Below are 20,080 nucleotides of genomic sequence, written 5' to 3'. Positions count from 1 at the left end.
GGTTTTAAATAAATGTCGCTTACCTTAAAAAGCTCAGGCTTAATTAAACTGCTATTACCACAGAGCGGGAGCCGAGTCAGACTCGTTCTGCCTGTGGAGCTAAAAGTTTTCTGTCAGTCAGAGCAGATGATCCTGAACTAACGAACTTAGTAACTGATGTACTTTTCCCTTTGCTTGGCTCTGTGAAGTAACGTTTTCTGCATTTAACTACATCAAAAGCAAGAACTGCTTACGATTTACCAAAGTGAACCACGAATTTATATAATGTGCTCATAGAATCGGCTCAGATGGGATCGGGCTGTATTATCTTTTTGAAGTAATATTTTCAAGTAGCAAAATTGCATCGTATGTATGATGTGCACAACGTTAATTATGTTATTTTAGGTTGTCAAGAGCTTTCGCAATGGTTTCTGTGCGATGGTTGATAAAGGTGGGGGGGGGGAGGGTTAGGTGCAAGGTCGAGTGGGGGGTGTTAAGGTGGCGGGGGGGGGGGGGGGGGGCGCGAGTTCACGGTTGGCACACGGGGGGGGGGCCTAGTGTGTAGAGCTTTGGGCTTATTAGACTGTCAAATCCAATCCAGGCCATCCTGCCATGCAGCTACGTTTGGGCCCTTGAGCAAGGCCATTAAGCGTGTCTGCTCCAGGGGCCCCATACAACCGCTGGGATATGCTAAGAAAGAATATCATTGTACTGTACGTCTGTATATGTATATACACAAGATATAACGAGGTATTTTTTGTTCTAGATCTTTCAGGGTATTGCCCACCACTGCCTGGAACCGAAGTCTCTGAAATGTGTCTTTGCTTTTTCCTTTCATGTTACAACAGTTCCAGGTAAAAATTATTTGTGTTTCTTATATTTCACTGTTTTATTACTGACATTTTATGCATATGTATTAGGGTCCTACTAAATTCACAGGATATCACTCATGTAAACACAGAGACACGCCAGCCAGCGGAAATTACTGAACTTGTCTTGGTACGCTTCTCGTGGGAATTTTAAACAACCCCAGCAGACACTCAGTTTTCCAGATTTTGTCAGTTAAATCCGAAATCCGTTAAATCGAGGTTCCACCGCATTTTGTATTTAATTCTATACTCACCAAAATAAAAGTTGGGAGCGTATAATGTGCATTATGCCAGTAATGTTTTTTTGTCTTTACATGTGGTGTTACAGAGATACAGACGACACAAAGGACCGTTATGTTTGATTCAGCAGCCGACTGGGATCAAGAATTGAAACGGACCAAAGGAAACTGTAAAATAGTCACCAAAAATAAGAATTTTGAAATCTCCACAAGGTGGGTGATACGTTTGTAATGAAATGAAGAATAATGACATTATTATAAAACACTACTAGCTCAGTGGGTAACACTGTCGCCTCACAGCAAGAAGGTTCTGGGTTTGATTCCCAGGTGGAGCAGTCCAGGTGCTTTCTGTGTGGAGTTTGCATGTTCTCCCTGTGTCTGTGTGGGTTTCCTCTGGGAACTCCGGTTTCCTCCCACAGTACAAAGACGTGCAGGTGAATTGGCCATGACTGTGTTTGACATTAAACTTAATCTGATGAATCTTGTGTACCCAGTAACTACCTGTCCTGTCATGAATGTAACCAAAGTGTGTAAAACAAGGCACCAGTGCTACCCACCGAGCCACCGTGTCGCCAACACATTTAAAGTGTTGTAAATAAATTACTATGAGGGTTAATAAAGACTTAAGTGTACATTTATCTTTAGGTTACCGAAGTGCTTTGTCATCCCAGCTGCTGTTTCTGAGGAAGACTTGGATAAATTCCAAGGAAAAGGACTGCCTGTAAGTGTTTACTATGCACTATTAAGTGTTTATCTCTGTACTGTATTGAACTGCATTTACACCGATCAGGCATAACATTATGACCACCTTCCTAATATTGTGTTGGTCCTCATTTTGCTGCCCCATACACAACAAACTGTGATGCACTGTGTATTCTGACACCTTTCTATCAGAACCAGCAGTAACTTCTTTAACAATTTGAGCTACAGTAGCTCGTCTGTCGGATCGGACCACACGGGCCATCCTTCGCTCCCCACGTGCATCAATGAGCCTTGGTCGCCCATGACCCTGTCGCCGGTTTATCACTGTTCCTTCTTTGGACCACTTTTGATAGATACTGACCACTGCACACCAGGAACACCCTACAAGAGCTGCAGTTTTGGAGATGCTCTGACCCAGTCGTCTAGCCATCACAATTTGGCCCATGTCAAACTTGCTCAAATCCTCACGCTCGCCCATTTTTCCTGCTGTGTTTTGTTATTTGTTGAACGTGCATGATCTAAAGATAGTAGACAGTGGTATCGCAGTGGTTACTGGACTGGACTAGTAGTCAGAAGTTTGCCGGTTTAAGCCCCACCATGGCCTAGTTGCCACTGTTGGGCCCCTGAGCAAGGCCCTTAACCCTCAATTGCTCAAACTGTATTCAGTCATAATTGTAAAATAGTAAAAGCGTTCGCTAAATGCCACAAATGTAAACGATCCAAAATATTATTCAAATCCACCTGTTAGTTTTAACATGGTAAACATATTTTTGCTTACTAGGCTTATGTAAGTTGGTTTTGAATCTCAGTTTCAGTGTCGGCCACCCAGGCGTCTACACAGGTGAATAGCTGATGCCCTGTGTGGACTGGCACCCTGTCCAGGGTCTTTATGCCTTGCCCTTTGTGTGTTCTGGTGGAATCTAAACTGTCGCAACTCTGACCAGAATAAAGCGTCCAATTACCCAACTGTATTTAGCCTCTACTGGTGCAGACCTTCACTCCTGACCAAGGAGGACCAGTACCGACAGCAGTTTTTACCTGCATGATGCAGAGATCCGTATCGCACACAGACAGTCATGCTCTATTTACATGATCCCAGCCAGCAGAGGTCGTAATTGCAGCCGTTATCCTGCCCCTTACGGACACACAGCCAATCATGGGTCCGTGTAGACGCCCGGACAGCTCATAGCAGAGCTCGTGATCTCAGCACTGGTTGGCTTGTGACATGTCTGGCATAATTGCACCAAGAATGACAAGAACTCACTACAGACTTTATTGAAGACTAGACCAAATAACAACTCTATTATTATTATTTAATTATTTATTTATTGCCAGTTATAACTTTTAGTTCATTTAATTCTGTGTTTGTATGATTTGTGTAAATCCTACTTATTTAAAGTATCCTCCAGGCCACCCAAGAAGGATGGGCCCTGCTGAGTCTGGTTCCTCTCAAGGTTTCTTCCTGTAATTTTCAGGGAGTTTTTCCTTGCCACAGTCGCCCTCGGCTTGCTCAACAGGGGGTTTTGTATCTGTTGGTCCTGGATTTTGTAAAGTTGCTTTGAGACAATGTCTATTGTAAAAAGCGCTATATAAATAAAGTTGACTTGACTTGACTTTTACCACTGTGCCACCCGAGCGCCTAAATTAAACCCTATTTTTACTCAGAAACATGGAATTTGACCAGGTATCTCATCTTTTACATAAGATTTTAGAATAAAAATGGATAGGTACCACTGCTGACCAAGTCATTATCTTTAAACCATGGGCTGTGTTTACTGTGGACTGCTGTTTCCATTTAACTTAATTATTGTCATGAAGGCCATACTAAACTGGAAGATGTGCTGTGTTTATGTAATGGCAGCACCTGTTCAAAAACTTGTCATATTTAAATCTCTGTTTACATCTAAAATAATCATACAAATTTATATTGTTGTATTGTATGATTTTAATCATAAACCTTTTACAAATCAGTAAATCTGGCTTCCCACTGTCAAAACCTGGAATGGAGGCTTCTTTTTAGAATACTATTCATTTAGCTACATGATAATGGGTGGCACTGTCGCCCACAGCAAAAAGGTCCTAGGTTCGATTTCCAAGTGAAGCGGTTCGGACCCTTTCTGTGTGGAGTTTACATGTTCTCCTTTTGTTTGTGTGGGTTTTCCTCAGGAGCTCCAGTTTCCTCCCACGTCCAAAGATATGCAGTCAGGTTAATGGTGTGTGTGTGTGTGTGTGTGTGTGTGTGTGTGTGTGTGTGTGTGTGTGTGTGTGTGTGTGTGTGTGTGTGTGTGTTCCTATGTGTGTTTCCTATGTGTTTCCGATAAAGTGTTGGTAAAACAGACAATGAATGAATTAATAATGTAGTAGTTTCAATTAGAGATGCATGAGTACCGATACTGGTATTGGGTATTTGCATGATACCGCGCTCATTAACTTGTACTCGTACTCGCAAACGAGGCTCCGATACTAAACATCCGATACCGTGTGCCTAGTGCACGTTGCTGCGTTATGCGTTATGGATCAAAACTTGGCTCTCGATCGCTAAGTGTGAACTATCCAACAACTCGATCCGACCGGCTCACCGAGCGCTCGAGTTTTCTAGCACGTCAGATATCTGATCTGAGATGTGCGACTGGGAATGAGTGACATGTCGAACAGCCAATGAGAACGCAGGATACGGTGTGAGGGGAAACGCAGGAGAGGAGTGTAAACAGGTGGGACAGGGGGATAATATAGTTTATATCAGAATACACCAGCACACACACACGTTTTACAGTATTTCTGACCTGATCGTTCTCTACAAAACATAACAACAAAACACCAACATTGCAAAAATATTTATTATCCTCCAACTCACTACAGAACAATCCATGCTATTCCTGTTGCCAAATCCACTCAGATTCATTTATTTTTCCTCCTTGATTTCATCACGTCAGCGCACAAACACTTTGATCACTCGCTACTTGTTGACGTGCATTTTTGGACGTGGTATCATTAAACTTCTCGTCACTTCTCACGTGTGTTTTTGTTTAAAAAAAAAAACGGTATTCTAAATAGGTACTGATATTGGTATCGGCAAGTACAAAAATACATGTACTTGTACTCGGTTGGGAAAAAATGGTATTGATGCATCCCTAGTTTCAATGCATACATGCATGTAAGGAATGTCATGTGATAATTCTATGCTATAAATGAACTGTTTTGTATTTATTTTTGTTTTTAAGATGTGGTGTTGGTCCCATCATAGTGGCTGTGCTTTGTTTAAAGCTTCCTCTCTGCCTGGAGCACAAGAAGACGGCTTGTTGCAGGCGTACACCGACAGGTAAAGGATTCAACTCCAGATACACTGTTTAAAATATTATTATTAATGTATTTATTTATTAGTGTAATTTATTGGTAGAAATCTTAAATTATATTAATTTCAACTTGGTTTGTCATTATAAGCAATCTAGTCTCAGTCCAGAATGAATGGCCAGCCAAAATAAATAAATTCGTTTTTTAATCCTTAGGGAAGCTAAGGTGTTTTAGTGTATCTAGAGACGGAACCGTATGAGAATGTGGGATCATATTACAACAGCTCTTCAATCACTCTATTGGCTTCCTGTGTCATTTAGAATTTAAGATTCTTTGATTGGTTTTTAAATGTCCTCATTGCCCCTTCATATCTTCATTACATTTTACATTTACATTTTCAGCATTTAGCAGACGCTTTTATCCAAAGCGACTTACACAATGAGCGGAACACGATGAGCAATTGAGGGTTAAGGGCCTTGCTCAAGGACCCAACAGTGGCAACTTGGTGGTGGCAGGGCTTGAACCGGCAACCTTCTGTTTACTAGTCCAGTACCTTAACCACTGAGCTATCACTGGCTGTTCTCGCATTATCGCAGATTGCATTATCTGATGCAATTACAACCACTGCTGGCTGGTTGATGGTGTCTGCACAGAGTAGAGGAATAATGCTGATCAGGGTGTGGCTCTCCGTGCACAGGGCTGATCTGCATATGAACTCGCCTCGTGGAAGGGGCATGTGTCAGTTCGCTCTCCTCAATCAAGGGTGGGGGTCAGCACCAGTAGAGAGGAAGCATAACACAATTGGGTAAAAACTGGACGCACTAAAAGTCGGGAAAAAAAGCGGAAAATTCATTAAAAAAAACAAAAAGAATACAGGGTCTCACGTAGGGTTGGGCGGTATGACGATATTACCGTATACCGCGGTATTTAAAAATGGTGACGGTATTCAAAAATGGTGACGGTATTTTTTAAATGTGAAGTGCCAAATTTCTGCTTCAGGTTTACCTTGAAAACTGAGACTTTAGGACATGCGCGCATCCACAGTGAGGGAGGGGTAGGCGGTTGGAGCTCGCTGATTGGCTGTGGGGTGCTCACTGGTGATAACACAGAGAGACGAGTGAAGAGCCACACTGGCTAGCGTTAGCTGTGAGCTAACAAGCAGAAACTGAAAAACGGCTCGTCTTTTAATTTTTCAAAATCAACATTTTTTAAATGAACACGAGCGCGTGCATGCGCGGACATGTACTTATTTACTAAATATATCTTCAGTGTAAATCGAGCACAAGTGTTGAGAAAAAGGAGCAAACAGTAATAATAACGTTACGCCCAATCCACTGTTCTGACTCTTGTCTGCCATAGATTTTCCTGCCTATGTAAGAACTATTTTTTCCTAAATAAAAGCGCTATATTAAGAAAAGAGAACGTCTCACCTGTCGTGTAATTTGAATTATAAAATATATTGTCTGGCCCTTTAAGAATGTTAAGCGCACTATAGGGCGTAGGGAGCGAGTGTGTAGGGAATAGAGCGGATTTGTACCGTTTCCGTGCTCGTGTTTTGCACGGAGCTTGTGTGACATGTAAAGTAGCGTTCTCGTTAAACCACTCAAATGTTTGGACTTTGAATTATTTTAACATTATTTTACATCACCGTCATCGCAACATGAACATTTACATTCATATTTTTTGTTACGGTATAGAACTTAATTCTGGATTACAGGCATAACTAATCGTACACGTTCATACACTTTTAAGAAATATCTGTAACTATAAACTAAGCAGTTAACTTTTGAAATATATTGAAGTGTTTAGCCTGCTATTATTCTGTTTTGTGTGGGCAGAGAGAGATTACAGTGCCAAAATGTTGTGTTAATGTTTGTGTTAAAGTGTAATTGAGACACATGCATTTATACTTATATTTATTATACAGGGTGGGCCATTTATATGGATACACCTAAATAAAATGGGAATGGTTGGTGATATTAACTTCCTGTTTGTGGCACATTAGTATATGGGAGGGGGAAAACTTTTCAAGATGGGTGGTGACCATGGCGGCCATTTTGAAGTCGGCCATTTTGGATCCAACTTTAGTTTTTTCAATGGGAAGAGGGTCATGTGACACATCAAACTTATTGAGAATTTCACAAGAAAAACAATGGTGTGCTTGGTTTTAACGTAACTTTATTCTTTCATGAGTTATTTACAAGTTTCTGACCACTTATAAAATGTGTTCAAAGTGCTGCCCATTGTGTTGGATTGTCAATGCAACCCTCTTCTCCCACTCTTCACACACTGATAGCAACACCGCAGAAGAAATGCTTGCACAGGCTTCCAGTATCCGTAGTTTCAGGTGCTGCACATCTCGTATCTTCACAGCATAGACAATTGCCTTCAGATGACCCCAAAGATAAAAGTCTAAGGGGGTCAGATCGGGAGACCTTGGGGGCCATTCAACTGGCCCACGACGACCAATCCACTTTCCAGGAAACTGTTCATCTAGGAATGCTCGGACCTGACACCCATAATGTGGTGGTGCACCATCTTGCTGGAAAAACTCAGGGAACGGGCCAGCTTCAGTGCATAAAGAGGGAAACACATCATCATGTAGCAATTTCAAATATCCAGTGGCCTTGAGGTTTCCATTGATGAAGAATGGCCCCACTATCTTTGTACCCCATATACCACACCATACCATCAATTTTTGTGTTCCAACAATCTTGGAGGGATCTATCCAATGTGGGTTAGTGTCAGACCAATAGCGGTGGTTTTGTTTGTTAACTTCACCATTCACATAAAAGTTTGCCTCATCACTGAACAAAATGTTCTGTGTAAACTGAGGGTCCTGTTCCAATTTTTGTTTTGCCCATTCTGCAAATTCAGTGCGCTGATCTGGGTCATCCTCGTTGAGATGCTGCAGCAGCTGGAGTTTGTAAGGGTGCCATTTGTGAGTAGCTAATATCCACCGAAGGGATGTTCGACTGATGCCACTCTCCAGTGACATGCGGCGAGTGCTACGCTGTGGGCTCTTGCTGAATGAAGCTAGGACAGCCACTGATGTTTCTTCATTAGTGACGGTTTTCATGCGTCCACATTTTGGCAAATCCAACACTGAATCAGTTTCACGAAACTTGGCAAGCAGTTTGCTAACTGTAGCATGGGAGATGGGTGGTCTCGTAGGGTGTCTTGCATTGAAATCTGCTGCAATGACCCGGGTACTGCGTTCACCAGACATCAACACAATTTCTATCCGCTCCTCACGTGTTAACCTCTGCGACATGTCAATGGCTGTAAACAAAGAGAAGCTTGTAAATAACTCATGAAAGAATAAAGTTACGTTAAAACCAAGCACACCATTGTTTTTCTTGTGAAATTCTCAATAAGTTTGATGTGTCACATGACCCTCTTCCCATTGAAAAAACTGAAGTTGGATCCAAAATGGCCGACTTCAAAATGGCCACCATGGTCACCACCCATCTTGAAAAGTTTTCCCCCTCCCATATACTAATGTGCCACAAACAGAAAGTTAATATCAACAACCATTCCCATTTTATTTAGGTGTATCCATATAAATGGCCCACCCTTTAGATCAGACAAGATAAGCAATGTTTGACGTTCAGATTGTTAAATCTTTTTATAATAAAACATTGAAATATTGTAATTACACTCGTGTGTACACTGTAAAGTTTGTCCGCGACAACCCCATAAAAACACAAATACAGGAAATGGAACAGGTTAACATCCTGCTCTGATCAACATCTGGTTCTAAATTTGGTGGGCCAGAGTCCCAACCTATGGAGTACAGACTACAGAGACATTTTTCCAAGCAGCAGGACTAGCTTTAAATCAGCATGTCTTTGATGCCCAGGATATTCAGTGTATTCCATAATTCATTCTTATTTTGCATTTCCCCCCATTTTTCGTCCCAATCTGGTCGTATCCAATTACCTGATTGCATTACGCTTCATTACATGGATGTTGACCTCCACTCTGACTGAGGAGAGCGTGACTAACACACGTGTGCAGTAGCCGACTGCATCATATGTAGATCAGCTTCGAGCAAAGAGGGTCACGTACTAATCACGTCATTCCTCGTCAGCAGAGGTCGTAATTGCATCAGTTATGAGGAATTTCATGCAGGTGAAAAGATGCGGTCGGGTGCTGCTCACGTGTCAGAGGGGGCATGTGTCAGTTTGCTCTCCTCAATCAAGGCGGGGGTCAGCACCAGTACAGTGGAAGCATAAAAAATTGGACATGCTAAAAGTCGGGAGAAAAGGGAATAAATAGCTGTTGCTGTATGAAAGGTACTATATAAATAAAGATCATTATTATGTTACAGAATGCTTGATGCAGTGGCGCACAACCACCTTTATTCCGTGAGAACAGAGGATCTTTCTGAAATGCTTCCCACCATTCAAGATATTCAGCAGTCATACACAAAGTTTAAGCAGTTGTTTCTCATCGGTGAGTCCTCGATTCAGGGGAACTAAATGTTTACAGCAGATTGTCACATGTATCCTAAAAGGTTTGTGTTGTTCCGTTTGCAGATAATTCAACAGAATTTTGGGAGTTGGATGTAAAGTGGTTTTCCTCTCTTGAAAGCTCAGGGTGGCTCGACATTATCAGGTCAAAATGCTGCTTTTTACCCTGATGTTACCAGTGTTTACTTAAACCATTACAGTCATTAATAAGAGGCGTCTGTTTTATTTATGTTTACAGACAGTGTCTCCAAAAAGCAGTAGAAGTAGTAGAGTGCCTCGAGAAAGAGAACACCAACGTTCTCATAATGGGTAGGTACCTCAAAGGGTCATTTAAGGTCAAGTTTTGCTCTTGGGTAGCACTGTCGCCTCACAGCAAGAAGGTCCTGTGTTCGGTTCCCAGCTGGAGCGGTCCGGGTACTTTCTGTATGGATATTGCATGTTCTCCCCGTGTCTGCGTGGGTTTCTTCCGGGGCTCCGGTTTCATCCAACAGTCCAAAGACGTGCAAGTGAGGTGAATTGGAGATACAAAATCTTCCATGACTGTGTTTGATATTAGAAAACCAGTAATTACCTGTTCCGTCATGAATGTAACCATGGTGATGGGCGATTTAAACCTGTGTAGTGAAATACCTTTGTGAAGATATCCTTTATTTGTCATATATACATATACAGGTGTACAGTACAATGACATTTTCTTCACATATCCTAGCTTCCACAAAGTTGAATCAGTTCATCTGGACACAAGTTTGTTGTAGAGATACGTTTCGTCACTCAATCCGAATGACTTCTTCCGGATTGAGTGACAAAACGTATCTCTACAACAAACTTGTGTCCAGATGAACTGATTCAACTTTGTGGATTTGTGTACCTGGATTATTGAGCATGCATCAACAGACATATCCTAGCTTGTTTGGAAGCTGGGGTCAGAGTGCAGTCAGCCATCGTATGGCGCCCCTGGAGCAGAGAGGGTTACGGGCCTTGCTCAAGGACCCAATAGTGGCTGCATAGCAGAGCCTGGATTTGAACCACCAATCTTTCGGTTGATTGCCCAAAGCTCTACCCACTAGGCTGCCATATAGTCTATATATCTATATGTCTCTATACGACTCTATATGTAGAGTATAACCCTACAATCAGAAACATTTATAATTGCTAGCTATTGACCTTTACACTTTGAGAAAGGACACATAGCATAGGCTATAAGTATTCTAAAACAGATTGATATGACATCATATGAGATCTCTCATATGACGGTAGCCTACTGATTTTCCTGTCCCATCATGTGTGATTATCTTGTACTCTTCTCAATAAAATGTAACGGGACCCCCGTCTGGGCTCACTGAGGCTCCCTAGTTGTTGAGAACCACTTTTTAGTACAACCCCAAGTCAGAAAAAGTTGGGATAGTATGGAAAATGCAAATAAAATAAAAATGCAGTGTTCCTCACATTTACTTGACTTTTATTTGATTGCAGACAGTTTGAACCTGAGAAATTTCATGTTTTGTCTGCTCACCTTTATTTCATTTGGTAACAGACCACCATTCCTGCATTTCAGGCCTGCAATACATTCCAAAAAAAGTTGGGACGGGGTCAATTTAGGGCTAGTAATGAGGTAAAAAACTGAATAATGATGTGATTCCAAACAGATTTGGTACAAAAGCAGCATCCAGGAAAGGCTGAGTCTTTGCTAAGCAAAGATGATTAGAGGATCTCCAATTATTGTAATGTTTAAAAAATAATGTACCTCAAAGAAAGATCTGAAGCGATTTGCATATTTCTCTCTCTACAGTGCATAATATCATTAAATGATTCAAAGAATCAGAAGGAATTTCAGTGCGTAAAGGCCAAGGGCGCAAGCTTAAGTTGAATGCCCGTGATCTTTCATCCCTCAGACGGCACTGCATCAAGAACCGCCACTCAACAATAGCTGGTATAACCACACGGGTGAGGGATTACTTTGGCAAAGCACTACAACACAGAGTTACATTCACAAACGCCACTTAAAACTTTACTGTGCAAAAAAGAAGCCTTATGTTAACCATGTCCAGAAGCATCGTCGACATCTCTGGGTTCGGAGGCATCTAGGATGGACCATCACACAGTGGAAACGTGTATTGTGGTCAGATGAATCAGCTTTCCAGGTCTTTTTTGGAAAAAAGAGACGCCATGTGCTCCGGACCAAAGACGGAAAGGACCATCCAGAGGGCAAGCTGCAGCCTAGTGGTTAAGGTACTGGACTAATAATCCGAAGGTCGCTGGTTCTAGCCCCACCACTGCCAGGTTGCTGCTGTTAGGCCCTTAACTCTCAATTGTTCAGACTGTATAATGTAACTGTAATGTAAGTCGCTTTGGATAAAGAATGGGTTGTTTGCATGAAGAGTGGGACAAAATAAAAGCTGAAACACTAAATCACTTGGTATCCTCGGTGCCAAAACGTCTTTTAAGTGTGGTGAAAAGGAATGGCAACATTACAAAGTGGTAAATGCTTTACTGTCCCAACGTTTTTTGGAATGTGTTGCAGACCTGAAATGCAGGAATGGAGGTTTATTAATAAATGGAATGAAGTCGACCAGACAAAGAGTGAATTCTGAGTAGTGTTTTATGAGCTGATCAGTTGCATTGCAGTGTTTGGTGGTAAAGTGCCATTAGGTATATTGATTGGTGTCTTGTTGACTGATTTCAGAGGAGGAGGGAACAGACCTTTGCTGTGTTATTTCCAGCCTGGTTCAGATCATGCTGGACCCTTACTACAGAACGCTGACGGGCTTCCAGGGCCTCGTGCAGAAAGAGTGGGTGGCCGGATGTCACGCTTTCCTCGATCGATGTAATCATCTTCATCAGAAGGATAAGGAGGTAGTTTCTTTTTGTACATGCTTAATTTTATCATAACTATTTAAACTATTTACATTTTCATTAAAAATTAAAACAAATTATTAATATTTTGGGTTTTTTATTTGGTTTTTTTTGTATTATTTTTTAAAATTTTATTATGTATTTTTTAACTATTTTATGTATGCATTTTTTTTTCTCCATATTCTTACAATTTAGCATAGCCAGTTAGTCTTCCACTGCTGGGGACCCTGATCGTGTCTGAGGAGGGTATATTTGCCTGACACACGCTCCCTCTGACATGTGCACAGTCCACCGACCCCCTGTGGTTTGCCCATAGATTAGCCAGTGCGGCCAGTCTTGCGCACGGAGAGTCACGCACTGATCTCCGCGTTTCTCCACTTCAGTACCAGGGTTGAAGACCCCACCCCTGTCCTTTCCTACCCTACCCTACTTTAGTGGCCAATTTTTTGAGTGCCTGCTAGTGGGCGCCCGGCCGACCAGTAGCAGAGCTGAGATTTAAACTAGGAGAGCTCGTCAGCTGGGTGCCCCATTAGTTCAACATGTTTGTAATTAATGTATAAAAAGTTTTCATGGGCGTTCTGAACACCCCGGTTCTAATCTCGTGTCTGCTACCAGTTGATTGGGTGCCATCTAGCGGGCTAATCTAGCGGATAATTGGCTACTGTGTCTACTGGGTGGGAAAATGACCAGACTAAGTGAGTGGGGTGTTTATATGCTGTGCAAAGACCCTGGTTAGCGCCTGTGCAGAAAGTGGATAAGCGTCATAAGCACGAGCGTAAAAGAAGGGGTCCGCTAGGCAAATATACCAGCCCCAAGCTACCTTAGAGACACCCCATCATCCTCATCACACCCCTCTCTGTACCACACAACCTCAGAGCCACTAGTCTCGCTCGTCTTGATCCTCCATCAAGGCACTTTACTGTACTAGCACCCAAGAAAAGATATGTTTCAGCAGATTTGTATCCTTTGACTGTTGTCTACTTAAACTAGAGTAGGGAAATGATCACTGTGGAAGCTCTGCATAAGAGCGTCTGCCAAGTGCCTTAAATGTAATTACACTGATCAGCCATAACATTAAAACCACCTCCTTGTTTCTACACTCACTGTCCATTTTATCAGCTCAACTTACCACATAGAAGCACTTTGTAGTTCTACAATTACTGACTGTAGTCCATCTGTTTCTCTGCATGCTTTGTTAGCCCCCTTTCATGCTGTTCTTCAATGGTCAGGACCACCATAGGACCATTAGAGAGTAGGTATTATTTAGGTGGTGGATCATTCTCAGCACTGCAGTGACACTGACATGGTGGTGGTGTGTTAGTGTGTGTTGTGCTGGTATGAGTGGATCAGACACAGCAGCGCTGATGGAGTTTTTAAACACCTAACTGTCACTGCTGGACTGAGAATAGTCCACCAACCAAAAATACCCAGCCAACAGCGCCCTGTGGGCAGCGTCCTGTGACCACTGTTGAAGGTCTAGAAGATGACCAACTCAAACAGCAGCAATAGATGAGCGATCGTCTCTGACTTTACATCTACAAGGTGGACCAACTAGGTAGGAGTGTCTAATAGAGTGGACAGTGAGTGGACAGCGCTGCTGTGTCTGATCCACTCATACCAGCACAACACACACTAACACACCACCACCATGTCATTGTCACTGCAGTGCTGAGAATGATCCACCACTTAATAATACCTGCTCTGTGGTGGTCCTGTGAGGGTCCTGACCATTAAAGAACAGGATGAAAGCAGGCTAAAAAGATATGTAGAGAAACAGATGAATTACAGTCAGTAATTGTAGAAGTACAAAGTGCTTCTGTATGGTAAGTGGAGCTGATAAAATGGACAGTGAGTGTAGAAACAAGGAGGTGGTTTGGCTGATCAGTGTATCTTACTTGATATGTATGAAATGTAAGGAAACTATTTGACATTCGCTTCCTATCTGTGCAGAGCCAGTCGCCGATCTTCCTGCTCTTTCTGGAGTGCGTTTGGCAGCTGGTTCAGCAGCACAGCGCAGCCTTTCAGTTCTCCGAGACCTATCTGACCGTGCTGTCCGACAGCATCCATGTTCCTGTCTTCAGCACTTTTCTCTTCAACTCGGCCTATCAGAGGGAGAGCGTACTCAAGGTACCACTCGTAATCACCGTCTCTTTAGTTTAGTTGTTATTACGAATTCTTTTTTTAAATGCCAGCTTATTTAAGGCTAGTTTTGCTTTAAACGGGTTGCACTGTATTCCAGGCCATGTCAGTTTGTTTCAGTCTGTCATAAAAATACATGCACTCACTGAAAACCATAATTTTTACTGTGACCCAGGCAACACAAACAATCCATTAATAAGAAACACAAAACAAAATATACTTAATTAATACAAATGATGGCAATCTGGTCCCACTGTGGTTTACAAAATGTAACGTAAAGCCTCCACATGGGGGTATTTGTGTACAAGTTAGGATTAGGATTTCATCATATTTGACACACTTTGGTTACATTCATGCCAGGACAGGTAGTTACTCGTTACGTGATTCATCAGTTCATGTCTTTAATATCAAACACAGTCATGGACAATTTAGTATCTCTAGTTCACCTCACCTGCATGTCTTTGGACTGTGGGAGGAAACCGGAGCTCACAGAGGAAACCCACACAGACACGGGGAGAACATGCAAACTCCACACAGAAAGGACCCGGGCTGCTGGGAATCAAACCCAGGACCTTCTTGCTTTGAGGCGACAATGCTACTGCACTGTCGCTTCACAACAAGAAGGTCCTGGGTTCGACTGTCGCAGCACAGCAAGAAGGTCCTGGGTTCGATCCCCAGGTGAGGCGGTCCGGGTCCTTTCTGTGTGGAGTTTGCATGTTCTCCCCACGTGGGTTTCCTCCGGGTGCTCCGGTTTCCAAAGACATGCAAGTGAGGTGAACTGGAGATACAAAATTGTCCATGACTGTGTTCGATATACCCTCGTGAACTGATGAACCTTGTGTAATGAGTAACTAAGTCCTGTCATGAATGTAACCAAGGGTGTAAAACATGATGTTAAAATCCTAATAAACAAACAAACAAACCTGCACTGCCCCACTGAACGGCTTTGGAATGAACCGGAACATCAATTGAGGCTTTCTTGACCATGCGTACTATTGCTCTTTTGACTGAATGGGCACAAATCCCCACAGACATGCTTCTATTATTAAAGCTAAAAAGATCACATAGAGGTCAGTCTATTTTAATACCATTTGTTTTTTAAATAGGATGTCCAACAAGCTCATGGTCAGGTGTCTTTACTTTAGGCCGTATATTGTAGGTCAGTTGATATATTTAAGTGGCTATTGTAGCAGATATAATGACAGCAGTGACATGCACACACTATTTCTTAGCCTGTAATTAACACGCTACAGTTCCACATGCACCATATGTTACACATTATGACCCTTAACAATATACTGTTTTTTATGATGCAAGTTAGTAATCACACACTTTCAGTGGCTGGCTTAGCAGTACCACGTCACCAGGCGAAAAACTCAAACACTTATCTCTCTGTAATGGTGTTTACCAGAGTGCATGTTTACTCTGCCAGCGCACTACTTACTTACTTTCCACCTTTACTTTGCTCCTGGTCATTTTTTTGGCAGGCTGAGTCACAGTATTTACAAAGAGGCCCATCGAATTGCCCTGCAGTGTGGGACTGGTCGGTGCAGTTTAACTTCAAGGCCCAGCAGCTCTTTCTCAACCCTCTGTACATCGTAAAGTTCAAGCTAGAGAAAGCTACACGCAGACTTCCTCGCTCTAAGGTAATGATCCCGGACAGCAGTGCACCATGTTTACATTACATTACATTTTCGACATTACATACCTACAATTATGACTAAACACGATTTTAAGCAGTTGAGGGGTTAAGGGCCTTGCTCAGGAGCCCAACAGTGGCAAATTGGCAGTGGTGGGGCTTGAACCAACAACCTTCTGATTACTACTCCAGTACCTTAACCACTGAGCTATCACTGCCCTGCACTGCCCATGTGGACCAAAATGCTCTTTTAAACAGAACTGGAGCTCTACTACTTTTCAAAATGTTTAAAAGTGTGCATACTTGGCACCCAAGTGGTGCAGCGGGATATTCCGCTAGCACATCAGCGCCGAGATTCCGAACTCCTCGGTTCGAAACTCGGCATTGCCACCGGTCGGCTGGGCGCCATCTAGCGGGCACAATTGCCTGCAGCAGCACTGCCAATACTGGGTGTGCATACTGGGCGCCAAGTATGCACACTTTTAAACATTTTGAACAGTAGTAGAGTTCCAGTGGGTGAAACAAACTAAAAAAGTTTACTGGTACTGGAGTAGTAATCAGAAGGTTGCCGCTTCAAGCCCCACCACTGCCAAGTTGCCACTGTTGGGCCACCGTGTCTGCTAGGGCGGGATGACCGGACTATGTGGGTGGGATCTTCAAACGCTGTGATTAGCAGATAGAGGCGTATGTGCAGAATGCATGGGCGAAAAGAAAGGGGTTTGCTAGGACTGCGCACGGGTCGGAGGAGGCGTGAGGAACAATATACCCTCTTCGAATGCAATTGGGGATGTTCTTGGATGCTAACATGCTAATAGCATCTTAGGATAATCTAGAGCAGACAGAATGTGTGAGTGTGAACTGGTGCTCTGTTTAGGGTGTGTTCGTGGCAAAGCTGTCTGGCCCACAGCAACCTCGATTATAATCAAGTGGTTTTTGAACATGAATAGACAAATAGTTGGTTAAGCCAGACTAACTATTGCTTTGAAGAGGCAAGTCATGTACATTGTAGCGGTATAAATCCCATAAGAAACACTGTCAGACTTCAAAAAGATGATTGAATTTCTGACTGATTGTATGGCACTGCGGTAAAACACACTAGCACGTCAGAGCTGACGTCTCAAACTCATATGTTTGATCCTCAGCTCTGCTGCTGAGCTCTGCTTTATGAGATCCACCCTACCATAACCTCAGTCAGACTTAAAAACACCATATAAAGCTGTTCAGGTGGCTCAGCGGTGAAATACGCTAGCACACCAGAGCTGGGATTTCGAACACATCGTATCGAATCTCAGCTCTGCCGTCTGGCTGGGCTGGGTGGCTATATGAACAACGTTTGGCTGTTGTTCATCCTGGGAGTGAGCCGGATAGGGACCTCATAACCAGATTGGGAGGAAAATTGGAGGAACTGGTCGAGGGTGGAACTGGGATGTACACAAGTAAAGAAACAAATCGACTACCCACTTTGACCTTGTAAAGACTGAACCTATTATTCAGCCATGATAATCGCCATAGAATCAAACAAACGGGCGCTCAGGTGGCGCATACACATCACACCCTAGCACACCAGAGCTGACATCTCGAACTCATCACCTACAGGAACAGTGATTGGCTCGTTCGCAGAGAGGGTGTCAGAGGGGATTCCTCAAAACAGGTGCAATTATAACCTCTGCTGGCTGAGACAAGGAATAATGGGATCAGGGTGTGACTCTTTGTACGCAAAGCTGATCCGCATATGAACTCGCCTTGAACTCCTCAATCAGAGTGGAGGTCAGCATCAGTGGAGAGGAAGTGTAATGCAATCGGGTAATTGCATACAACCAGATTGGGAGGAAAATTGGGGAAACTTGCCGAGGGTGGGACTGGGACGCACACAAGTAAAGAAACAAATCGACTACCCACTTCAGCTTTTTAAAGACAGAGCCTATTGTTCAATTATGATAATCGCCATAGAATCAAACAAACGGGCCGCGCCTACACGAGGAATAAGACGAGGAATAATGGGATCAGGGTGTGACTCTTTGTACGCAAAGATGATCCGCATATGAAGTCGCCTCGTGCAGGTAAAAATAAGCAGTCGGCTACTGCACATGTGTGTTAGTCATGGCTCTCCTCAATCAGAGTGGAGATCAGCATCAGTGGAGAGGAAGCGTAATGCAATCGGGTAGTTAGATACAACCAGATTGGGAGGAAAATTGGTTGGACTGGTTGATGGCGCTTGCACAGAGACTGGGAATAATGGAGATCAGGGACTCTCTGTGTGTGATACGAGTCTCCATATGAACCCGCCTAGTGCAGGGGAAGAGAAGTAGTTAGCTACTGCACTTGTGTATAAGGGGGCGTGTGTTAGTCAGGCTCTCTTCAGTCAGGAGTGGAGGAAGTGAAATACTATTAGATAATTGGATATGACTAAATTGGGTAAAATTTTATATAAAAGATGATTAAATTGTTAATTTTCTGCCCTGCAGCACCAGCGTCAGTTGTCCCTGCCCAGCTCGGCGTTCAAAACGCCACCCAAGAAAGGCTTCTTCAAAGACGAAACAGACAGCCTGAAGAAGCTGCTCCGCGTCAAGCGCCTCAGCCGCTGGATGCAGTCTCCCGACTCCCCCACCGCAGGTCCCGCTAACGAATTCTACGAGGCTTGGCTCCGCCGTCCGCCGGATCCCCACGGCATGCTCCTGCCCTGCCTCTCTGGGTCGGCCATACGCCTGTGGATGCAGCGCTGCCTGCGCTGGATCCCCGACTGCCAGGTCGCGGGCGGGGACGCCCCGGCCATCACGAGCAAGCTCTACGACCTTCTGCGCCAAGTGCAAGACCTCCAGAGCGAGCTAGACCGCCGAGGAAGCTCGCGAACGGAGCCCGAACATCACAGGCTGCCGCCGCCAGCGTTGGCGTTGGCTCAGACGACGCTGCGACTGTCGTCTTCCTTTCCTTTCGCTACTAGGAGGAGCTGGTGCTTCAAGCCGGCCATTCTCACAAACCTGCCGCGGAGTCGGCTCGCCAGTGACAAGCTAGCGAGTCAAGACGACGAGAGCGGAGAGTTGATGAGCTTGGTTTAAGAGTCGAATCGTCTCTAATAGTATCTGTGTGTGTAAATAATACCAATAATATCATTATGACACAAATGTAGTATTAATTCATTCACAATTAATCCTAAAAAAGAACAAAATAAACATAAAATCGTCATTATGAACGATCTGGTCAGGTGTATATGCTCGGTCTGACCCCACCTTACCAAAAATTAGAAAAGCAAAAGGAACTAAGAGGTTTTGTGTTTTCTCCCTGTGTCCATGTGGACGTCCTTTAAATACAAGTGCTCCTCCACTTGCGATGGGGATATTGGAACGGAACCCCATCAGAACTGAAAATATCGTAAATTTAGGACAGCACCATGGTAGCCTAACCTAAGCCTAGCCTACTCAGCCTAAAGTCTCTTTTATTTATATATATATACCGATCCGATCAGCCATAACATTAAAACCACCTCCTTGTTTCTACACTCACTGTCCATTTTATCAGCTCCACTTACCATATAGAAGCACTTCGTAGTTCTACAATTACTGACTGTAGTCCATCTGTTTCTCTGCATACTTTTTTAACCTGCTTTTACTATGTTCTTCAATGGTCAGGACCCCCACAGGACCACTACAGAGCAGGTATTATTTAGGTGGTGGATCATTCTCAGTACTGCAATGACACTGACATGATGGTGGTGTGTTAGTGTGTGTCGTGCTGGTATGTGGATCAGACACAGCAGTACTGCTGGAGTTTTTAAATATCATGTCCACTCACTGTCCACTCCTACCTAGTTGGTTCACCTTGTAGATGTAAAGTCAGAGACGATCGCTCATCTATTGCTGCTGTTTGAGTTGATCATCTTCGAGACCTTCATCAGTG

At 43.4% G+C, this 20,080-nt stretch overlaps 1 protein-coding gene across 1 annotated transcript in view; it reads left to right on the top strand.

Annotated features, from left to right (window-relative positions):
* mtmr12 (myotubularin related protein 12) overlaps positions 1-19,593 on the top strand; it is a 38,353-nt gene extending 18,760 nt beyond the window's left edge. Inside the window, exons 6-16 of the mRNA XM_063017898.1 lie at positions 746-833; positions 1,177-1,300; positions 1,733-1,808; positions 5,011-5,108; positions 9,414-9,538; positions 9,622-9,700; positions 9,794-9,864; positions 12,239-12,408; positions 14,359-14,535; positions 16,035-16,193; positions 18,652-19,593. Coding sequence (XP_062873968.1) covers positions 746-833; positions 1,177-1,300; positions 1,733-1,808; positions 5,011-5,108; positions 9,414-9,538; positions 9,622-9,700; positions 9,794-9,864; positions 12,239-12,408; positions 14,359-14,535; positions 16,035-16,193; positions 18,652-19,242 — 1,758 coding nt within the window. The 3' untranslated portion in view covers positions 19,243-19,593. The remainder of the gene's footprint in view (positions 1-745; positions 834-1,176; positions 1,301-1,732; positions 1,809-5,010; positions 5,109-9,413; positions 9,539-9,621; positions 9,701-9,793; positions 9,865-12,238; positions 12,409-14,358; positions 14,536-16,034; positions 16,194-18,651) is intronic.
* Positions 19,594-20,080: the final 487 nt, after the last annotated feature.

The sequence above is a fragment of the Trichomycterus rosablanca genome, chromosome 21 (assembly GCF_030014385.1).
Source record: "Trichomycterus rosablanca isolate fTriRos1 chromosome 21, fTriRos1.hap1, whole genome shotgun sequence".
Classification (NCBI taxonomy): domain Eukaryota; kingdom Metazoa; phylum Chordata; class Actinopteri; order Siluriformes; family Trichomycteridae; genus Trichomycterus; species Trichomycterus rosablanca.
Note: the sequence above shows the minus strand (reverse complement) of the source record. Positions and strands in the feature narration are given on the sequence as shown.